The sequence below is a fragment of the Podarcis muralis genome, chromosome 5, assembly GCF_964188315.1.
Source record: "Podarcis muralis chromosome 5, rPodMur119.hap1.1, whole genome shotgun sequence".
NCBI classification, from domain to species: domain Eukaryota; kingdom Metazoa; phylum Chordata; class Lepidosauria; order Squamata; family Lacertidae; genus Podarcis; species Podarcis muralis.
Window position 1 is genome coordinate 49968929 of NC_135659.1, and position 24042 is coordinate 49992970.

The following is a 24042-nucleotide window of genomic DNA, read 5'->3' on the forward strand; positions in this document are numbered from 1 at the left end:
TTATTAAAGCTATGACAGCCTCTGTCACATCTTCAGTTCTCCAAAGGAACACAAGACTCTGGTTGAGGGCCAAGACCCCTAGAATCCTGTGCACGGCTTGCAGGGATTGGGGTGGCCTGTAACAATATTAACACTTGAGCATGTATGGTACTAATGAATTGATATCTTCACACAAAGATGGAGAAATTAAAAAACAGCCATATTTAAATTTCCTTTGTGAAAGCACTGATACAGCTTAGTGCTGATTTTACTCTGCCTAATGCTTATTTGGCTCATCAAACTGGAATTTCCATGAAAGTGGCATCTTTTGTGTGGTTGGTGATATCTGTCAAGTTTTGTGCCTTGGTGTTTGAACTAGTAAAAGAATGCCTGCCACCTGTTGATCAGCTTTAGGATCTGAATTGCTTTTCCGGTACTGCCAATGCTAAATTACTGGGATGAAGTACAGAAGACCTGTCACCTTTTTAAAAAAGCTATAATTCCTTCAATTCAGTTTTGTTGAGTTTTATTACTAGAGATTAACAAAGCTACAGCACATACTGTTAGCCCAAATTAAACATTACATTTTAGATTCTTCTAGAGAAGAACTGCTCCCTCTTAGAATGGGAAGAACATGTGGGTGGTGGTCTGAGTCCCCATTTTTTGGATCTTAACACAGAATTATTATTAGATAATACTTCCTACTGAGATAGCTGTAGACATTTAGGGTGAGATGTCTTCGTCAACTTAGCATTACTACCTGGCATGAGTCTTGGTTTTGGAGTACAGGATTTAGGGTGCAAGAAAAGGAATTACAGTAGTACCTCCTGTTACGTAACCCTCTGGTTGGGTTCTTCAGGATGCGAAAACGGCAAACCCGGAAGTATTTGACTGGGTTTCGCCCCACACGCATGCACAGAAGCGGTCCTCAGGTTGCAGAAACCTCGGGATCCGACCGAACCTCCAGAATGAATCCTGTCTGCAACCGGAGGTACCATTGTACATAAAACCATTGAAGTTGCCATGTTTGGATGCATGTACAAAATTAAAATGGGATTTGAATATGCTTGTTCCAAGGGGCAAATTATATTTCTGTTCACACATATTCATCTTAAAGCTACATCCTGCTTCAAAAAAAATATTTTATCTGATCTGCTCAGTCCATCTAACCTTTATATTATGCAAAATCTTCTTCTAAAGGGAGCCTCAGCTATTCAGCACCCCAGGAAAATCATCCTTGGGTCTTGCTGCGACGACTGCTTCATGATGTCACGGTGTGCTTTTAGACTATGCTGCTTGATAAAGGTTGAGAAGGCATGTGAACAGTTGCTGGTCAGTGCTTTAGTACTACTGAATCCTGTGTACTTACCGTACTCAGATATGATCAGAAGAGAAACCAAGCTGATAGTTTTCATAATAAACAGTCTAATGTTTTTTTTCATCTTGTAGATGTTCTAAAGCAAGGCTGCAAGCATATTTCTTTTCTGCAGATAATTGCATTTAGTGATACAGACCCTAGCTTATGAAATGTACTGTAATAAATTACTACTTCAGATATTACAGAACCTCTTGTCTTTGCATTTAAAGAACGATCTAGGCACAAAACTGACAAGTAATATCGGAGATAGTAAAGTTTTCACCACCTTGGGAGCTTTCTTGTACCATTCTAATGTATTAGGGCAGTTCTCAAAATTTTTATTTATTTATTTAATTTCTATACCGCCCTATACCCGAAGGTCTCAGGGCATGAATTCAAATCTGAAACTAATACTGTTAGTTTGGGAACAAGTGGGAGGAGGCAGAAATGGACATAACAAAACACCACTGTGAATTGTTGCACAATGTTTTCCAGAGATCCACAACCAATAACACCACATTAAGTGAGATAAGCTCTTAGATGTAGCATAGCCATGCCCGGTACAGTTAGAAGCCCAAATAGATATTTCTTGAGTTAAGGAGGCTTGCTGTGCCAGTGCTTTAAGAATCTGCTCCAAGAAAAATGCATATATTAAGTTAAATTAACTGGACCCTTTTTTAATATTGTAATCAAATACTACAATCAGACATGCTGGCTAAACAAGAAATAGTCATTTGATGTAATACTGCACAAATGCTTTCAGTTCCCGTGTGTTTTGCTTATGCTATGAAAAAGATCTGAATAACAGCCAGGCTTTATGTTTCCAGAAATGGGGATCAGCCATTGCCTGTGTATCTCGGGATTCTAGGTGCAACCTGATACCTGCGGTACCTAGCTGCAAGTAATCGCCATTTTATGGAATCATAGGATCATAGAATTGTAGAGTTATATTGGAGCTAAAATATCCACCTTAAGTTTCATATTTGTTTTTAAATTCCCCTGCCCTGGTCTTTCTCATCCCCTGCCTTATGTAATAGCTAACCTGACAGATAAGAGAACTTCTGGAAAATTATTCTGTGAGATTTTTGTTGGTCCTAATAAAAAGTATTGCCCAACAGTGGATTTTGGAGTCTTAACTGTTGAAAATAATGTAAATTGCATTAGAAAGAATGTAACTGAATTGCTTCCACTGCCTTGTTATGGATGAGTCATGTCTTTTTCTTTTCATTGCCTTACACATGACTCTGAAGCTTCAATTTGTAGTGTATTTTGAGACATAAAATGTCTTCACACAGAGAGAGGTTTGGAATTTTGTAAAGCAGAAAAGGAAAATCATTTGCAAAAGCTGAGCAGCTATACTGAAAGTACCTGCTAGAAACTCCACAGATACAGTCTATGTACTGACGTCACCAACGTATGATCTCAGTACTGTGCTTTCATTGGCTGAAGTGCTATTTCCTTTCAGAGTCCAGTTTCTCAAATCCCAATCAGAGTTAGCTGAATTCTGAATGCAGGTTGGTCGGTGGTGCTGGCTTAGAGTGGGAGTAGGGTTACTAATAAGCAGGCTTTCGAGAAACCATTCCACTGTGAGAAATGGTGTTTATCTTTGCCTTTGTGAGAAATTGTGTAACTTAGCAGTGCATACCAGCTAGCTATTGAAGTCTAGATCTGATCATGCTTATGTACAAATACAGAAGAAAGGTTTTGTTGATTCACTCACTTTTTAATCTTGAGGAAATGGCTAAACATAGTTTTTTGAACTGCCATTAGTAGCTGTTTCTGCTTCAGTGAACAAATAAAATCTGAGCCTTCTGCGAAATCAGGATTTTATTTTCTTTTTGCATAAATATGGTTTGGGGTAATTCAGGGGAAGTGCAACTTGCTTGACAATGAAATATTGAATATCAAACATAATTTTATGGAGGAAAAGGCTAAAAGCAATATTTTGAAAAATGAAAGCTGGGTTTTCTAGGATTCTATCAAGAGCACACAAGAGGCAGAAAATAACTTAGAGGAGTACAAGGTGCCCTTTAATTTGTTAGTGCAATTCAACACTAAGTTTTCTAGGTGATTTGGAAGCTGTTGTATTGCTTCAGTGAAACATGAGGAAATCCTCATTTTCATAGTGGACTGTTTTAAGTCTTTATCATTTTATTCCCCTCTCCACAGTAACACATTAAATTATGTTATGCTTGGTGGCTGTAAAATTAAATTTGGGAGCTTATTCTAAAGTCCATGTGCCTATGTACATCCTTACATAATGTTATTTTGGAATTGTTTGAATTTCCTTTTTGTATTTTATTTATACTATAAACCACCTTGTGTGCATTATATCCCAAAAGGCAGCCTATAAAACCAATACTAAATAAAAAATCAACCGTTATGCTCCTGCATCTCTAGCACTGTTTTAATACTGTCACTTAATTCTGTAATTTACTATTATGCTAGTACTGTTGGAACAGGTGTGGATAGTTCCTGCAAGTGACCAAAGTGACTTGTTAAATCAGAAAATTAAATACTTCACCAATTGTGCTTTATAGGATGAAGGATTTGCATTTTTATATTGCAGCTTCATTCCAAATGGATACTAATTTACCAAGCAGATGCTGATTGACCATAGAAGCTATTGTGTTATATTCGCTGTACAAATAATATCAAAAGGTACAAATGCCTTATAAATGTGAGGACCTAGTGCCAGTCTTGAGGTACCTTCATGGGACTGTTCCATCTTTCCATGAATAGTACCAGTGATTTTAAGAGAGCTTTCAATGTAGCAAATAAATTAAGATATTTTAATGTTAAGAAAATATAAGCCTTTTGCAACCAGTTCCTAGAGCAGTTTCCCACTCATTTTCAACAAGATACATTCCTTTATAAACAAGTATTTTTCAAGTGCTGAATCATTTTTCATTCTTTCCCTGTGGTATTCCCCACCTCCTTGCTTTGTGGTGCGCAAGGAGGAGGTTTTGAGGTTCCTCCCACCCCCAATATACAAAATAAGTCTTACTTTGCCTTATTTTGTCTAATGTGTCTTTAAGTTCTTAATATTTAGGATTGGTCTTCTTTCTGCCCTTGTAGGTAGGAAGGCATTCAGCACTGGTTTGGGTCCACCACCGGGGTAAAAGGCTTTTTCTGAGAGGCAGAACCTTCCTACCAGTCCCCGCTGTTTCCAGCCTGGGACAGTGGACAGGCTTTTATGGAGTCCTGAAAAGAGAGAGAGGCAAGAGCAAAGAGGGCTTTCTAACCTCAGAACTGTTGGAGCCTTTTATCACTCCCTGCGGTTTACTCCCTCTGTGCCAGTTCAGTAAGAAAAACCAAGGAGGACTGCAGGAAGCTGCTCTCCAGCACTCTTTTTGTGCCATAGAGACTAGTTGGATTCCTCAGCCTCCATCGCATCCAAAGGCAGGGACCACGGGCACCAGTCTGGCAATATAGAAGAATGTTTGGGTAGGAAGCTTCATCTCAATTTGCTTCTTGGGGAAATGTGCTACTGCTGCATGGCAACAATGGCCAGTGGGGAGGGGATTTAAAACCATTAAATTAACACGAGCTTTTAAAAAAACCCAAAACAAACCTAGAATATCCTGTAGAGCTTAGAGAAAAATAGGAATACGACAAAGCAAAAATGTGTGGTCCTTGTCTTTCCTACTTCCAGTAAAATGGCAATTTGGGGAAGTAATTCTGAGCTAGAAAAGGTCTTGGGCAGGAGAGTGAAGCAGTGACCTCGTGACCAACTGTCCATGTAGACTACCCAGTCTGTTTGGGATTTATTTTTTTTAAGTATAGGAAAATATTTCAGAGTCCCATGATGTGTAGTTTACACTTTGGTTCAATATGTTTGTATTCTGTTCAACAAAATAGGGATGTACTTTTAGGTGCCCTGGTGGGACATTTTAATTTGGAGATATAGGGCATGCTTCCCTTCTGATTGTCAGCAGCATTTGTTATTGTGGACCATAGTATTTTACTGCATCATCTGGAACATCTAGTAGATGTTGGCATCTCACTGATTTCATTCTGTGTCATTTTGTTAGAACAATCCCAGATGGTGGTTAGTATAGAAGCCAGCCCATCCTCTGGGAGATGTAATAGTGGGTTCCACTGGCATCAGTTTTATCACCTATATTACTTAATATATCTATAAAGCCACCAGGAGAGATAATGCAGAGCTTTGTGGTTAGGTATAATCAATATACTGTTGTCACTACATCAAGCTTTATTTTTCTTTAAGCAACTTCTCTGAATTGGTTGGTGGAAGCTCTCTTAAGGTAGATGACAAGTTAACAAGCAAAAGTTGAATCAAGGTGGAGATTATGTTGACTGGGAGGCTTGAGGCTCTGAGTGTGTGAAGTGTACCTATTATCAGTAGTATATTTGTTGCTTTATTGGAGCAGGTATGCATCTTGAATCTATTTCTTCCCATGGAAAAGCAGTGTCCTTTCCAACCACCCCCAGTTGCATCTGATATGCTGTTGTTATGCTTTTTTAGTGGAGGTAGAGAACTTGCACCAAGTTATCTATACCTTTGTAATTTCCAGGATTCACTACTGCTGTGTGCCATAAGTGGGGTTGCTGAAGACTATTCAAATACTGTACTGCAGTTAGTGCAGAATGTCATGTGCCTGCCTGTCTGGGGGGGATGACAGATGGAAACATAATTGACTGTACTTTGCCAGTTGTACTGCTGCTGTTGAAGTTCTTGCCCCAATTTCATATGCTGATTTTTGAATTTATGTATTTATAAATGTATTTGCCATTATTGGTTGCAGCTGGAGAAAGAAGGGTTAACTGCCTAATTGTTGCATGGATGATTTTCCTAAAGGGTGCACCTGGAAAGGGAAAAATTAACTCTGTCTTCCCCAGCTGCAAACTCCTCAAGCTCACCCTCCAGCAGTTGGACTTGAAAAAGACCACTCCACATTAGAGCCCATTAACTTTTTAAGATCTTCATTGAGAACTTCCCTGTTGCTCTCCTACCAGGGAGGTTATTTGTTAATGGTAAGCAGAGTGTTATTTGGGCTGCACCAGCTTTGTGAAATGAATGAACACACCACCACCACATATCATTTTTCTTCCTTCCTTGCCTTTAGATGCAAGTCCCATTTGTTTGGGAATATTAGATGGGGGGAGGAATTTGATTTGGTTTTGATGTTCACTTTGAATGAAATGGTTTTAAATTGAAGTTGTCAGTGGCCTTAAGCAATTGTAGAAAGGTAAGATATAAATATTTTAAATTAAGAAATAACTTGCATCACAGTTCAGATATCTGTAATGTCCAAGCCAGACAGTGTGGAGTAAGGGAGATTGACTGAACTAACACCCTTATTTGTGTGCTGCTTGTCATTTAGGCCATCTTTCCATTCTTCCACATAGAGTACTTAGCACATCAGGCTTGTACACAAATATCTTATTCGAGTTTCTGGGTGTGCATAAACTGCACAAATAAGCCTGAGTTGCTAGGTGCTCTGTGAAGTGGAGCAGAAAGCCTTAGGTTGCCATCTGTTTAGCTTGTGCATCTAACGGAAATGCAGCATTGCAAGAGCAACATGGATTGATCCTCCAAAAGGTCTAGCACGCTCCTCTCCATATGTGTGTGTTCAGGCACCCACAGATTAACTGTTTGGCAGGTGTACCTGGCCTTCTGAAAATGCCCAGCTGCACACAGGTCCATTCCTGAGTTATTCACAAACTGCCGAGAACTCGGGAAGGACTCTCAAACATGTGAAGGGGATGGGCCATACACAGCCAGTCTCATCCTCAGGCAGAATGAAATACTTACCCCCAGGCAGCAGGGGCAGGAAATGGCAGCAAAGTGCTGGAAGACAGAGCTGGGTGCCACACAGCCTGCCCTCCAGCTCCTACGCTGGCATTCTGTCCTGAGGTGCAATGGAGGGTCCACTTTTGTTATTCTTGAAATGAATAATAATAATAATAATAATAATAATAATAATAATAATAATAATTAATAATTAATTTATTTGTACCCCGCCCATCTGGCTGGGCCTCCCCAGCCACTCTGGGCGGCTTCCAACAAAGATTAAAAATACATTAAAATGTCACACATTAAAAACTTCCCTGAACAGGGCTGCCTTCAGATGTCTTCTAAATGTCAGGTAGTTGTTTATCTCTTTGACATCTGATGGGAGGGCGTTCCACAGGGCGGGCACCACTACCGAGAAGGCCCTCTACCTGGTTCCCTGTAGCTTTGCTTCTCGCAGTAGGGAACTGCCAGAAGGCCCTTGGCGCTGGACCTCAGCCTCCAGGCAGAACGATGGGGGTGGAGACGCTCTTTCAGGTATACTGTGCCCAGGCCATTTAGGGCTTTAAAGGTCAACACCAACACTTTGAATTGTGCTTGGAAACGTACTGGGAGCCAATGTAGGTCTTTCAAGACTGGTGTTATGTGGTCTTGGCGGCTGCCCCCAGTCACCAGTCTAGCTGCTGCATTCTGGATTAGTTGTAGTTTCCGGGTCACCTTCAAAGGTAGCCCCAATAGAGCACATTGCAATAGTCCAAGTGGGAGATAACCAAAGCATGCACCACTCTGGCGAGACAGTCTGAAAAGCAATATATAAATTATTTTAATAGTGAATAAATAAATATTTGCAAGCTGACCTATATGTAACAAAGACTAAATCTCACTGACAAATTTAACTACTCTAAAACTGAACTGGCCCCTCAGATGATAAAATGGGTGTAAGACTCTCAGGGTGGAACTGCATGATTCAGGGGTGCTCTGTTAGGGTGTTGATTGTATTTGGTGCTGACTGTTGGATGACTCTCTCTGTCTCCCCCCCCCCCCCGCTCTCTATATGAATGGTCCCCCCCATGTATTGTCAGAATAAGTCAATCTAGTGGGTGTCATCACCCCTAAATGAGAGGTAGTATTGGGGTTATAGTACCCCAGGTGAGAGGCAGAGTAGGATGCCTGAGATTTACCTTCTCTCATGATCTTTTCTCTCTCCCCTCCTTTCCTCTGCCTTCCCCTATGTAGTTTTCTTTCCTTGTGTACTGGTTGGTTGATTGCTATATGTTGAATGTTCTGGCTTTTGCTAGAACTCTTGTTAAGGTGGCTTCCTTACTGTCTGCAGGGTTTTGCCCAAAGAGTAGCACTGAGAGAGTAAGCTTTGGCCCCTGGTGTTTAACAATCTTGTGCTGGCTTAGGGTGCCTTCTAAGCCCTGACTGGTGACTGGGGAGACACACCCACCCACATAGGACCACTGTCCAGCACAGGAAAGTCACCAGCTTCTAGATCAGTCATACCTCCCATTCTCAACATCTGTCTTGTCTAGATTTGGCTTCATTTTATTAATCATTATTCAGTCCATTACAGATGCCAGGAATCCACTCAACCAGCTCACCTTGTTTTTCTGGAAAATGAGGAATAGAACTGAGTGACATTGGCATAGTGATAAGCTCAACTCCAAATCCTTTGATAAAATCTCCAGTAGTTCTGAATATATATTTAAAGGGTATGGGGAACAAGGCTAAACCATACAGCACTCCCTAGCATAGGTCTAGCCAATGTGGTGTCCTCTAGATGTTATTAGACTACCTCCACAATCAGCCCCAGCCAACAGGTCCAGGGATCAGGGATGATGCAATCTGCTGTGCAACTGCATCTGGAGGACACCATATTGGTTAGCCCTGACCTAGCGCAACTTTGTCAGTAGTCCAGTGGCTTTTATGGCATGAAACTGCAGTGCAACATAAATTGCCAGGGTGGCTACACAGACATATAAAGCCAATCCAAAAATGCCCTGGTCTTTGCAAGCATAGCCTTAGGCTAATTTTCAGTAAAATAGATCAGAGCATGGCCAGTCCTAGGGTCAAGGGCTGGAATTTGGATTATGTACTATTCTCCTTATATATTTGGAGGGCCAGTCTTCTCTGGATGCAGAACATGGAAGTATGTTGCTGTAGTTTGAAAAAAGTAGGATGTGTCCCCTAAGCACTTCACAGTCAACTTCAGAATTGTTGCCAGGCAACAAAATGTGTTACGTTTCATCAGCCCCACTCTCTCATGGTGCTGGGCTCAAGTATTGTATTGTCACTGAAGGCAGAACTGTGACTGGTGCCCAAACTTACAGTGCCTTCTGCAAGACCAGTGTCCTACAGGTGTCCAATAGATGGCCCAATCCATAACTTTTTTCACGCTTTAAAAAAAAAAGTTCCAAAATCTGTTAAAATTTTAGGTGTAGTTTAAATTTTATGGCGTCCAACCCACATAAGCAAACAAAACCCAAAACTCTATAATCGGTCTGGCATTGGGCAGTGGCTCCTTGTGGTTCCATGATGGAAGAAAGGTGGGCTATCGATGTGAGAAATGTGAACGTGCGCAATTTGAGGAGGATATAGTAAAAAACCAAACCTCTATCCTGGAATCTGGCTGTTTTGTATGCTGTCAACTGAATCTGATGCTTGATCAGCAACTCAGAGTTTGAATGACTAGGTTAAAGTTCAGTATAATTTAAATTGGCTTGATTCAGCATGTGCAAGAACAGTGAACTACTGTACTTAGGGCACTTAAAAGTAGCCTTTGAAACAGAAGTCAGTGAATCATCTTAACTACTTTAGTGTGGTAGGCATTGTAGAAGTAAATAGAAAAATATTTTGAGTAATTGATTATTCCTTCCCAAATTATCTTTCATTTAAACCAGACATCATTAAAACCAGACATTTCTGATTTAGTACCACAATCTCAGATGAAAAGGGATTTCTGTCACTTTCCTTTTCTTTCTCTTCAGTTCTCACAGGTCTTTAGTACCATACAATGCTTTACCTAAAATGTATTATTTCCTGATTGAATCCCTTATTTAATATTTTGAGATATCGTTATAAAGCCAAAAAAGTAAACCAACGAAATCTCTCTTCCAGCTCTTCCTCCAAAGCCCTCCAAACCAATAACTCCAGTAAATACAAGTGGGATAAAAGAGAATTGCAGTTCATCACTGCAGGATGCAGAATGGTACTGGGGAGACATTTCAAGGTAAGATTTTTTTTTTCCCTGGAGGAGAATGTGGCTTACTTGCAGCTTTCCTTTATATCATAGGTTGGGTACATTTCTCAGCCTAAGGGCTGTGTATCCTCTTGGCCAGCCTTCTGGAGGCTGCATGCCTTCCCCACATGCAAATCACATGCATACCCCACATACCATACCCACAATCTTATATGTGCATCATTTTAACTTTATTGAAGCCTTTTTTTTTGCGGGGGGTATTGGAGAGGGAGGGAAGGTTCTTCTTCAGCTGCACTCTCTGGGAAGAATGTCCCACATACACCCTCTACATACCACTTTTCGACAAAAATAGACTTTTAATTGCTCCAATAGAAGGCATTTTTGAAGCTTGATTGTGATGTGTGGAGGGCTGCATCACACATGGATGGAAAAGTCCCTGAATAAAGCCATTTTACACATAATTGCAGTGGGAAAGGGACAGAGTGAGGTGGGGGCAATGCAGGCAGGATCCAGAGACCCTAGGAGTCACATCTGGGCCAATGTTTCTATACCCCTGCTTTGTATGTACGTATTAAAATGTATTATTATTCGGGTAACATTGTGAACGGATTAATCTTAAATTTAGTGCACATATATCATTTTCTAGACTGTGTTGTCACCATTTTAAAACAGTTAAGAAATCTGTAATAATTTTCACTATGAGGCCGGGGTTAAGAACATAAGAAGAGCCTGCTGGATCAGACAAAATAATAGCCAACATCCAGTTCTCATGGTGGCCAACCAGATGCTCATGAGGAGCCTGCAAGCAGAATGTGAGCACAATAGCACTCTGCTCACCTCTGACAACCACCAGCTGCTATTCAGAGGCATACTGCCTACAACAGTAGAGGCAGACCCTAACCATCATAACTAGTAGCCATTGATAGACTTATATTCCATGAATTTGTCTAATCATCATCTAAAGCCATCTAAATTGACCACCACTTATGAGAATGATTTCTATATGATTTTTTCTATGTACTTTGTTGTCTGTCCTGAATCTTCCAACATTAAGAATTGTTGGATGTGCCCAAGTTCTAGTGTTATGAGAGAGAGAAATCCCCCTCCCCATCTACTTTCTTCACTCCTCTATCATGTCTGCTCATACTTGTCTTTTATCTGAACCAAAAGCCCCAAGTGTTGTAACCTTTCCTCATACTAGAGCTGCTCCATCTGCTTCATCAATTTGGTAGCCCTTTTCACAAACTTTTCCAGCTCTACTATAGCCTTTTTGAGATGAGGTGACCAGAACTGGTACACATCATTCCAACTGTGATCACACCAAAGATTTGTATAATGGCATTACAATATTGGCAATTTTATTTTCAATACTTTTCCTAATGATCCCTAGCACGTCTGCCTCACACTGGGGTCAGTATTGTCCACTATGATGCCAAGGTCTCATTCCTCATCAGTCACTGGTAGCTCATATCCCATTGGCATATATGTAAAATATGGTCCCAATGTGTACCATTTTAAACTTGCTCATAATGAACTGCATTTGCTATTTCACTGCCTGTTTACTCACTGCAGAGAGATCCTTTTGGAGCTCTTCACTGATCCTTTTTGTTTTAACCACCCTGAACAATTTGGCAATTTTAAAATAAAACCATTTATATTAAGTGTCACAAATAAAAGGAAACCTGAGTTTAATTATCTTTTCATATTGAATCCATGAAATTATCTTTTCATATTGAATCCATGACCATCTGTCTAACACATTTCAGTTTAACAACCTCTTTTCTATGTAAAAAGAGAAACCAGGGATAAAAATGGCACTTTTGAGAACAAACATTATAAATATGATACTCAGGGCATGTATTGTGCAAATTACAAATATTTTGACTCTGCTAGCCAAGCAGCAACTTCTTTTTATCTCATGAAAGAAATTCTTCTGCCCAGTAACTGCCAAGCATTGCTTTTAGAAAGTTATCAGTCTTTGAATAAGTGATCTTTCATGGTGCCTTTGGATATGTACAGAGTGCCAAACAGAAATCCTTAATTTCACAGTTGCTCTCCTGTCTCTAGATAGATAATAAACCTCTAGTCTTATTTTGAATATCATCCTAGGCAGTATAAAGTTTCTATTTACTTGTAAACCAATAAATTTTAATTGTTTATAATAAACAATTACTATCTTGTTATAAAATAAATGAAATACAACTTCTCTATAGGACATTAGGGCAGTATGAAACAGCCCTTTGTTTATTTAATCAGATACAGTTAAGTGTTGGTGCTCAACTATTGGCCTCCATTTAGGAATGAGGCTTCAGGTGCAGCTGCTTCCAGATTCTAAAAGTTCAAATTTACCTTTGAAAATTCTTAAAACAGATTACAGATACTATGTATTGGTCAACATAAAACTGGAATGAGACAGTTTTAAAGAAAAATAATTTCAGAACCAAAGTAAAGGAACCCCCCCCCCACACACACACACACTCTTGTAACAATGAGTGGTGCTGTTACGAATGAGTAATACTTTGATCTACATTTTGTTATTCCAGGGAAGAGGTAAATGACAAATTACGAGACATGCCGGATGGAACATTCCTGGTGCGGGATGCATCAACAAAGAAACAAGGAGACTATACACTGACATTGCGGTAAATAATTTTGACTTTGCCCTCTCTATTGTCCTGCACAAATTGTAGGTAGTACCTGCTGATAAATTTGTCTAGGTGTTTGTAGCTAGTGTAAATACAAGCACCATGTTTTCATTATCTTGGAACTTTACATTTTCTGCTAGGCTATACAAAGAGAGCGCAGAATGAACAGCTTTATGTTGCATCAAATAATTTGCAATCTGTAGTGGACTTTGGCATCATGGGAATTATTAGCTTTTTCTGTTTAAAACCAATTTTGCGTTTAGGGGTAGCTCTCCATATATTTGGGACTACAATTCCCATCTCCCCAACCATTGGCTATGCTGGTTGGGGCTGCTGGGAATTTGTAGTTCACAACATATGGAGGCACCATGTTGGCTACTCTTGTTCTAGCTTTTTTGACAATAGAGAGGCTTCCGTCTGTGAAGGGAGAATAGAGTGGGCAAGGGTAATGTGGCTTCAGGACCCTGCACAGCTCTTTGTTGAACCCTACAACTTCTCTGAAGCTCTTCGCATTCTTTTCTTGTTCTCTCCTCTCCTGTCTCCAGTTCTTGCTTTAAAAAAACTTGAGTATTTCAATTCTGAAGGCAGCATAAAATAAGCAAACTAAGGATCAACCCCTCTTTTTGAGGAATTTGTCTTTCCTTTGCAGGACATTTGGAATGTCTTAGTACAAAGTGTATATAGCCTTCCCCATATGCTGTAATTTCACCAATGGCTAAAAGATGGGAAAGGGAGGGATGAAGAATCTCAACCCTTTCCCCAGTTCTTCTCCCTTTACTTCTCTCACAAAGCTACCCATCACTTAAGACTGTTGCTTCTGCCATGTCAAATCTTAATCCTCCTCCCAAAGTTAATATAGATAGAAAGAAGTAAGGAACACTTTCCACTTATCCCAAACTGGAAGGGCTAAAAATGTTGTCCTGCTTGTACCTGCCTCCTAATCAGATGGGAGATGGGATATCATAAACTTTTCCTCTCCCCAACAAGCCTAGTCTTGCTTTCTGATGGAATTCTTAATGGCTGTGTACGTTTGGTATTGGGAGTGATAGGTAGGTTTTAGCTTCCCTACAATGTTGTCCCCAAACATAGTGCTTTATTTTTCTCAGCAGAAATTAATGGCATTTATCATTAAGTAAATGTAGGCTGCCTCTTTTTATAATACATATTTCTGCTGTGAAAGTGCCTATGGAGGGAGTGCACAATCCCAAGGCACTCCTGGACCCATTCTGCATAGAAACTTCGGGTAGATGGTGACCACATTGCACAAATGCAAAAGTTTGGTTTAGTGATGTGTGAATGAGCCCAAGTAATGCATTCGACTCACATACTTATGCATAGTCTGGAGACTATAAGTTTCATTTCACTTACAGGGAATCTTTGCTGGTTATAACATTTGAATTGGGTAACCTGGCTTAAAAGAAATTCTGCTTAGTTTTACAAGTCAGCTTTGTAACACATGTTTTACTTAAAGATTATGGAATTTACCAGAGTTTGTTTTATATCAGGATTCTGGGTTTAAACATAGCAAGCCAGGACTCCCTGAAAGTGAATGTAAATACTGCTGAAGTCTTCCCTCAACTTCATAGGGAAGATGTGGGCCCCAGCATTTAACTCCATCTCATTCACATAGTACTAACCATGATTTAGTGTTAAGTACCAACATTGTTGTTACCTGAGTAACCACAGATAGCCAACATGGTGCCTTTCAGATATTGTTGGACTCCCATCAGTGCAAACATCATGGTCAGTGCTGAGGGATGGATGGGGCTTGTAGTTCAGCAACATCTAGAGGCCACCACATTCGCTAACCCTGAGTAGCCCCTTTGTACATGTAGGCAAGACTCATGTAGGCAAGACTGAATCCAGAAGAATAGCTATGGCAAACAAGTTGGTGAGGAATATTACTGGCCACCTAGCTTGTTAGGTGTGAAGTTTTGTAGGAAACAAGTACTGTCAAAGTAACTGGACCATATGATGTGCTAAAAGGTCAACTATTCCTTTATACAATTCCTCAATACTAAAAAACAGTAATTCTTGAACTTCCTTTGGAGAAATTCTAGTTAATCCTTTTACAAATTAGTGAAGCCTGTGACAACTACAGTTGAGATGTTTTTTGACTGAATATTACTCTCAAATTACAGTATTGCACTATTACAAAGTCAACAACATGTAGTGCAAAGTAACTATGCAGGAGTTTGTTTGTCTTTTTGGATTAGCATGCTTATAGTATGCAACATGAATGCACATAATGATATGCTTGTTTTTTTAATTCTCTCTAATGCAGGAAGGGTGGCAACAATAAATTGATAAAAATTTATCACCGGGATGGGAAATACGGTTTTTCTGATCCACTGACATTCAATTCTGTTGTGGAACTGATTAACCACTATCACCATGAGTCTCTTGCCCAGTATAACCCTAAACTAGATGTGAAGCTTATGTATCCTGTATCCAGATACCAGCAGGTGAGATTTTCAAAGAACCCTGTATTACCATTAAATGTGTGTTTTTACTGAGTTTTAATAAAAAATTGTTTTTTGTAAAGACAGGGTTTTGTATGAGAACATTAACATTCATCACTATATTAGGAAGTAGCTGGTTCCTAATTTGGCATACACTCCTTTAAATTCATGCTTGTCATAGTCTCTCATTGGCTGTAATAGCTATATGTGCATAAAACATTTGATCTTGCAAGAGAAATGAAGATGAACTGATTCTCTGCTTTTTAGTAAATCTGGAACGTTGCCTGCTATTTTTTCTATCATTATTGGTATCTCTTCCAAACTATAAAGTTTACAAAGGCAAAATAGTATAATTTTTTTTTTTTTTGTAGAAGAAACATTAAAGTATTGAAAGCCTATCATGCTCTCTAAAAAAAATATAGTGCTTGCTCAGATAAAAGGTCCCAAAACTAATTTGTTAATTCTACAATCTCAAACATTTATACGTATTTCCTGAGTAACAGAATAGTCAGTATTCAGAAGTTAAGGATAATGTATTGGTAGATGTAGAGAGGCTTTGTTGTTCAGGCTAAGACTGTCTTGTGTTTCCGTAAGAGTAGTTCTGCAGATAGGTCAGCACTTGAATGTCTTTCATAGAAAAGTATACTTATTTTCTTTTTTATGTATGCAGGATCAGTTGGTAAAAGAAGATAATATTGATGCTGTGGGCAAAAAGCTTCAGGAGTACCACACCCAGTATCAAGAGAAAAGTAAGGAATATGACAGACTATATGAAGAATACACCAGAACATCACAGGTGTGTTGCTGCATTGTGTTCTCATGGTTACTTGGGCCTGAACTAGAGTTTTAACAGCAAATATACAATCTCCAATCCAAATTGGGGGGAACAGTGTTTGATCTGTGCTCTTTTGCTCACAGTACAGTGGTGCCCCGCAAGACGAACGCCTCGCAAGACGGAAAACCCGCTAGACGAAAGGGTTTTCCGTCGCGGAGGCGCTTCGCAAAACGAATTTCCCTATGGGCTTCCTTCGCAAGACGAAAGCCCATAGGGAAATCTCCGGGACAGCGGGGAAACGCAGCGCCTCTTCCCCACTGTCCTCGGACCTCCTCCCGCCGCCAGGCTTCGGAAGGCTGCTCCGAAGCCTGGCGGGGGGGCGGAGAGGTTTTTTAAAAACCCCGGGACAGCGGGGAGAGGTTTCACAGATAAAGTAGCTGGGAGGAAAGCTAAAGACACATACACACTTCCCACCTACTTTTTATCCCCTGCATTGTATGTTAAGAGGCCAGCATAGGAAAAGGAATCTGCTCCCACCTAACATATAGCTAGAGCAATGTCCAGCAGAAGGGAACTGTTACAGATTTTGAATGAATGGCATTCTTGAGTGTATAGTCTTGGATGCCAAGCTATCAGGAAGATCATCCTCTGCTGTGGAACATTTCAGCACAGCATCATGAATCTGCTAAGTGGTAGTCTAGCAGAGAAATGGCGGGGGGGACAGACCTGCAGTCTTTAAACAGTACAGCTTACCTCCTAACAAAATTTTCCATGAAAGCAAAGCATTTTGCGCTAACAGAAACAGAGTTCAAACTTGATGGAAAGTGTTTGCACTAAGAAACTGGGTAATAGTCTGAGTAAAGAACTGTTTGTGTAAGCCATTATGCTGGTGTGCATTGCTCAATAATTTGTGCAAGACTGGCTTGATTCTTTACGCTGACACTTTGAGGAGCCAGTCTGTCTCATAGTTACTGCTTCTAAAGCTGTGCTCACAAATGATTATTTCATCAAATGAACTGCACACTGTGCATTGGCTAATATATATATTTTTAATTAAACTAAAATATTAAATCAAATAGTATTGCAAACAAATGAGCCTGCAAACAAACAGGAAAAAACTGAAATGCACCCTAGAAAGTCTTTGAGGCATGTATCCATCACCATTGACAAGAGTTGGCATGGTGTGTTGTGTAAGAATATTTGATTCATCTACTGTATTTGGAATATATTTTGAAGGTACTGGGTCTCTGTGTTGATTTTTTCTAACGTCAGCACAAAGAGTTATATAAAATATGGACCTTGGTGTTTGTATGAAATATTCTAAGATGATGTAAATACACTGTGTAAGGCTTATGCTACCACAGAATATTTCTTCCCGAGACTCTGCTTGTGCAGTCATTACTGAAACACTGTAACCTCAAGGTCTTGTTGCATTTAATGGGTCTCAGGATCCAAGTCTGTGACTTGTACAAACTGCTTTGGCTAGCTAGGAATTATGTCTGAAGCCATGGTTATGCAGATTCAGAGCAACACAAAAGGACATGTGAATAGAGGTCACTAGCAAAATCACCACAAGTCCTCTTCATACCTATAAATATACTTGCATGTGTGTAACTTTGCACTTGAAATCCATCCATGAGTGCTCTCAGGTACCTGTATTAGATAGAGTAGATGGTTTGTATAAATGAGGCCCTGGCTTCAATCCTGACCCTGTAGCTGATCACCAGGATTGGAGCTAGTTTCTCCCAATTCTGTATACTCAGAGTTCTAATCATGTTGTTGCACTCCCAGTTCCAATCAGCCCCTAGCCATCATAGCCAATCCACAGGAGTGATGGGAACTGGATAGCCACAGGGTCCCTATCTCTGTCCCCAGTTCATTTTAACATCTGTGAAGTCTTTCGGAGTGGGCATTAAGGAATTTGGAGCAAAGTGCTATTAGTATGCTGATAACACACACCACTGTTTTTATGTAACATCTGACGGAGTGGCTGTGCAGGCTGGACCAGTATCCGTCTGCAGTGGTGGGTTGGATAGCAGCAGATAAACTGAGTTTAAACTCTGACAAGGCATAGGTCTTGTGGGTGAGTGGTCCCCATGTCTTGGATATGGGTAGAGTTACATGTTCTGAATGGGGTTGCACCGCCTCTGAAAGAGCAGGTATATTATCTGGAAGTGCTCCTGTATCCATCTTTGTCACTTAAGGTATAGGTGGCCTTGGAGGCTAGAAGTGTCTTCTACCAGCTTCAGTTAGTAAGACACCTATGACTTTTCCTGGACCAAGATAGCTTGGCCACTCTACTAACCTCAAGGCTGCATTCCTGCAACACACACTCCATGGGGCTTCCCTTGGGCTTACTGTGGATCTTACTATGATTTAATGTGGAAATTGTTAATTAGGTTGTGTACTTTTTGATGAGTTTTAGATACTGTTAATGACTATTTTTGTTATATTTATAATTACACAATTTTTTTCAAGTTGTAAGCTACCTTAAGCATGGTTTTATCTATGGAAAGGTGGCATAAGAAAAAAATGATGTGTGTATATGCCCTAGAGGTGCACTTAGTTTGTATTAGAAACTGCACTTTCAGTGTTGCAGCTCTAGCTTTTTAGAATCTGTTATTAATATTGCATTTAATTTATTAATAGCCTTTTAAACCACCATCTCAGGGTGATTTACACATAACATAATTAAAAACAGTTAAAAACACAAAGTAAAAAAATACATTTAAAACAAGATTAAAACCCCAACATGTAGAGACTCATGATAAAGACTTGTGTATACAACTGGGAAAGCTTGTTGAAACAAAAATGTCTTCAACTGTTTGCAGATTGTGGGCGCCTGTCATATCTCAGTAGAAATGCTATTCCACAGAACAGGGGCAGCCACACTAAAAGCTCTTCTCTGAGTTACTGCATAGTGGGCTTCTGAGATGCTGAAACTTGCAGGACCTCCCCCAGACAACAGCAATCTGCTGGGTGTGTTTGGCATAAGACATTCTCTCAAGTAACCTGCCAAAATTAGACAGGTGCCTTGTGTCATACTGTGTAGGCATGTATTGAAGACATTTTTGTTTAAGGCGTTCCCTGAGGTGTGTAACCAGTCATTTATGAAACAATTGCATATCTTTAGAGTTTGTTGAAATGATATTGTTCTTAGAACTTGGGTTGTTTTGTTTTGTTTTGTTTTGTTTTGTGAACTGCTTTAATAGCTTTATTTTGTGAAATGCTCAGTAAAGTTGTACAACAACATGGTCCCTTTTTTCTCAAGGTGAAAGAAGGCAAAGCAGGTGTATCTGACTAACCAAGAGGGTCTTGTAGATTAGATACTTTAAACTGGTAATTCACTCAGTGTTTGGATTATATACTTTTCAATACTGAATCAAATCATATAGACCTATAAATTATCTGCTTTGATTTATGTAAAAATAATAATCAAATAGTTCTACAGCTTTGTGCTTCTGGTGAGTAATGGTGATTTTTGAAATTGGTTTCTCTGTGCAGGAAATTCAAATGAAGAGAACAGCAATAGAAGCTTTTAATGAAACAATTAAAATATTTGAAGAGCAGTGTCACACCCAAGAGCGATACAGCAAAGAATACATTGAACGATTCAGAAGAGAAGGAAATGAGAAGGAAATTGAACGGTAGGTCTGCCCAAATGCCACTTCTGTTGCCAGTCCTGGCCTCAGGTAGTAACTGCATTTGTGTTCTCCATAATTATAATTTCTCCCATTGACCTCCACTGTACACTATATCATCATATTTAGTTACATAACTACTGTGCTATAGATCAGACACCTTTGTTGTAAGCAATTTCCGCACTGTATGAAATTTACAAGGAAACTGACTGCATGTTACCTGGTGTTCTGTTGAATTTAGATAGCAACTTTTTCCATGTTTAAAATTTAGTAAATCATGGATTGAGTTGAAATTACTCAAGAAGCACAATCCCAAGCAAGATGAAGAGCTCCAGATCAACTTCTTCTGAAAAAGGAATGACAGAATTTTAATAGAGCTGGAAAAGGTTTAGGAAAGGGCAGCTACCTAAATGGAAATCTGGTTGATCACTGTTGGAGACAGTTTGCTAGACTTAGGTGGCTATTCTTAAGAGTGTTCTTAACAGCATAGATTCTCAATTAAATAATTTGTTAGATAATGAAACAACATGAACAATAGTGTGGATGCTTTTTCTAATAACTGTGAAAAGTATTCATGTGAGGTATCTTATCCAGGCAAAATGTCTTCTGAAGTTCAAATGGTAGTAGTTGGGCAGCTTGTAATAAACAATAGGGTAACTTATCTTCATTTTTAAAATTAATTTAAATCTTTATTCTCCTTAACAAGGCCTCTAATACAGCTTACAGGGCAATTTTCAGAAGTGTTTTCATAATGAAAACAACAAATGGAATAAAAAAACCTAGCAATATTATATTAAACCAGCAGAATCTACACAGGAAAGGCAAATTACAAACCCTCATGCCCAAATAAAGCAGACTCTGCAGCACACCCTCCCTGTTTTATTCAGCAACCTCTATGCCAATAAAAGGTCCTGTCTGCTGTGGCCACCTACTTTAACTCTGAAGAAGGAGACAGATGCAGCAGAGTATCAGTGGAAGATCATATCTGATGCATGTGGTCTCTTTACTTTTGAGACTGCTCAAACTTTTCCATTTTTTCTTCAGTTAAGCTCAGATCAAGAAACATGTTCTGTTAGCATAATTTTAGTCATGAAAGTCTTCGTCTAAATAATATTCAGATAATAGAGAGGAAGGAGTGGTATTGTCCAGGTGCTTTTGCTAGAATGTTCTGTTCTACACCTTACAGCTGCTATTCCAAGGTAGACTTTCTGCACCTGTGGTTTAGTGCTTAAGTTGTAAAAGGATCAGGAAGCTCTTGTGTAGATACACTTTTAGTCTGAAATGAATGAATGAAGCCAATGTCTTCCACAGTGCCTAATACAGTCACTATGTACTATTTAGTTGTAGATGAGAGTGGTTATTTTTGTGTGTAACTTTTACCCTTTAAAAACTAGTCACTTCTTTACAGCATTGCGATGAATTATGAAAAATTAAAATCGCGTCTGGGTGAAATCCATGATAGTAAGCTGCAACTGGAACAGGATTTGAAGAAGCAAGCTCTAGACAACCGGGAAACTGACAAGAAAATGAACAGTATCAAACCTGATCTTATGCAGCTGCGCAAAATCAGAGATCAGTACCTTGTGTAAGTAATAGCCGGTCTGTGAGTCTCCAGTATTCTGGTTAGGGTCATTCACAGAATTAGCATTGTGTTGGTGTCATTTTAGAAGTAAATAGAGTGGGCCTGAGCTAGATTAAGACCTTGGTGGGAGTTGGAGTTTTAACCCTCCACTTGTGTCCCAATCCAGATTGGGCTCTTCATGTCACCTAATGATTAAAGACCCCTACTCTGGTACAGATGCAGATCAGGTCTACTGTACTTATTCACTTATTTCTTTTATTTATAACCTGCCTTTCATCCCAAAGGTTTTCTAGGGAAGTACAAAAACTAGTCAATAAATATACTCAACAACCATAAAATCATTAAAATGCATAAGCATCATAAAACAGTCAATGGCTAAAAATAAAAATCCTTCATGTTTGATATGACAGGTATGTCTTAACTTGGCATTTGAGAATAGATAACATGGGGGACAACAGCATCTCCAACGGGAGCGAGTTCCATATTCAGGGTGCCCAAACAAAGAAGGTCCTGCTTCTTAAAACTGACTTCAGCTACTGTTGGAGCTACAAGCAGGCTTTAAAGCACAGATGGGGGATATGTTCTTTCAAATTACTTACAAAAAAAATTCACACAATTCCTATTAATTGTGTGAATGGTGTCTCATCTAATTTGGCCCAACTATATTAATGGAAAGGAAGCTGAGCACTTAACATGAAAGGACGTTAACAGTTGGTTAGCCTTTTCAGCACTCATGTAATAAGTGCTTGGCTTAATAATAACTAATCCATAGCATGTCTTGTATGGAACATTTCTGGTTCCAGCTGAATTTTCTTGTTAGCTTTGAAGTGAAATAGAGCCTATACTGAATCCACACTGGGTGTACCAAGTCAGCAGATAACTAACCAGCGCCCTCGTAGATAAGCTGCTTTTCTGAGCATTGACTGCTTACCCACTAAATGGAATTGGGATATCCAGTGAGCAAATCCCATATCTTGCTAGGAGGGGGAAGGAAGGGGATGTGAGTGAAAATCTTACATAGAGGAGGTCAATTTTCCAAAAGGCTCAAAATGTTGTACAATGTGCAGCCATATGCAGTAAGTACAACTAACTGTATATGCTTTTTATAATTCAGGTTTTGATATATTCCTTCAGTAAGGACACTGCTATAGGAAGACCAATTATGGCCTCAGAATGTTATGAATTGTTAAGTGTCCTTTTTGTAGATGATATTAACTATTAGACCGTATTACAGTATATTTTCTCTCTGGCAGCTGGCTTAATCATAAAGGAGTGAGGCAGAAAAGAATAAACGACTGGCTTGGAATAAAAAACGAAAATATTGAGTAAGTGTTTTTGTACAACTACTCTGAATTTTGCAGTATGGATGATTAAAGTGTATAGAAATAGTGCATGACAGGAGTGTGTAGCTCTGTGTTGGTGTACATGCATGTGGCTGTCATACGACCATGTACACTTTTTCCTAATCATGTGACAATATCTGGTCATGCATATAGATTTTCAGATAACACCAAGGGATTTTTCTCTTAGTGGTGTACAGTTCCAGAAGAATCATTCAGAAAAAAATAACTCTATCCATCCCTCTAACATATTTACTACTAGCGATATATAATTAGTACAAATTAATTTTTAAAAATCTTAGTATCTATTATCTTGCATGGATGAAATGTAAGCATCTGAGACAATGAAAGTGTTTTCTTGTGCACCATAAAATTACTGATGATTTCTCCAGGGCTTGGTCTCATATACACAGGAATTAACAGTGGTATAAAAATAATGTGAGTTAGGCCTCTGTTGTTGTTTGCATGAATTGCTTCATGCAAGAACAAGTAATCCTAATACAGAAATAAGGAAATAAGATTTGTTGTCTCTTCCTAGTACATACTTTACAAATGAGGAGGATGAAAATCTGCCACATTATGATGAAACATCTTGGTTTGTGGGAGATATCAATCGCATCCAAGCAGAAGATTTGCTTTGTGGGAAACCTGATGGAGCATTTTTAATTCGAGAAAGTAGCAAGAAAGGCTGTTATGCTTGTTCTGTGGTGTAAGTAGTGATTCCCTGGATTTCTTTTAGGTCAAGTCCTCTATGTGCACTTACAGGGGAGTCAGCCACATTAGACTAATAAATTTGGTGGGACTTGCATCAAAATAACCCTGTATAGAATTTGGCTGCATAACTTGGATAGCTTTTTGCCTTATATTTTCTTAATTAAAAATGGGTTTAACGCGAAGAATGCAACATAAAGATAACTGAATGCTTACTTGGTTAGCTTTCTACCGTACTTACTTGAGTCTAACGCGCCATTGAATCTAATGCGCACCTCAATTTTCGCAGTGTAATTTGCCCCCAAAAGGTGAGCATTAGATTCGAGTAAACATGGTAAATTAAATGGCACAGCACAACCAGTACTAAGAGAACCAGACCTCAGTCCCATAATCTATATACTGTTTGTGACTCTTTTGTATTTGCATTCTTTGCCTAGTCCTCTTGACAAAAATATTCTAAAGTGTTTTTAAGCTTTCAGTGTCATCATTATATACACTCAAGAAAAATACTGAGTGCCTTGATTTGCCCATGTGAACAGCTACTTAGAGCCTACTCTTCTGGTTCGCTATTGCTTCCAAATCATGCAGCC

At 39.3% G+C, this 24042-nt stretch overlaps 1 protein-coding gene across 4 annotated transcripts in view; it reads left to right on the plus strand.

The window, feature by feature from the left end:
* The window catches only part of PIK3R3 (phosphoinositide-3-kinase regulatory subunit 3), a 244736-nt gene that overhangs the window by 211734 nt on the left and 8960 nt on the right, over positions 1-24042 (plus strand). For 2 of the 4 annotated variants that reach the window (XM_028733605.2, XM_077928773.1), the window contains 8 exons: positions 10215-10326; positions 12840-12938; positions 15226-15406; positions 16074-16199; positions 19683-19825; positions 21228-21404; positions 22655-22726; positions 23280-23450. In XM_028733605.2, the coding sequence (XP_028589438.2) occupies positions 10215-10326; positions 12840-12938; positions 15226-15406; positions 16074-16199; positions 19683-19825; positions 21228-21404; positions 22655-22726; positions 23280-23450 (1081 nt within the window). The remainder of the gene's footprint in view (positions 1-10214; positions 10327-12839; positions 12939-15225; positions 15407-16073; positions 16200-19682; positions 19826-21227; positions 21405-22654; positions 22727-23279; positions 23451-24042) is intronic. The other 2 variants (XM_077928772.1, XM_077928774.1) reach the window with 1 other exon arrangement.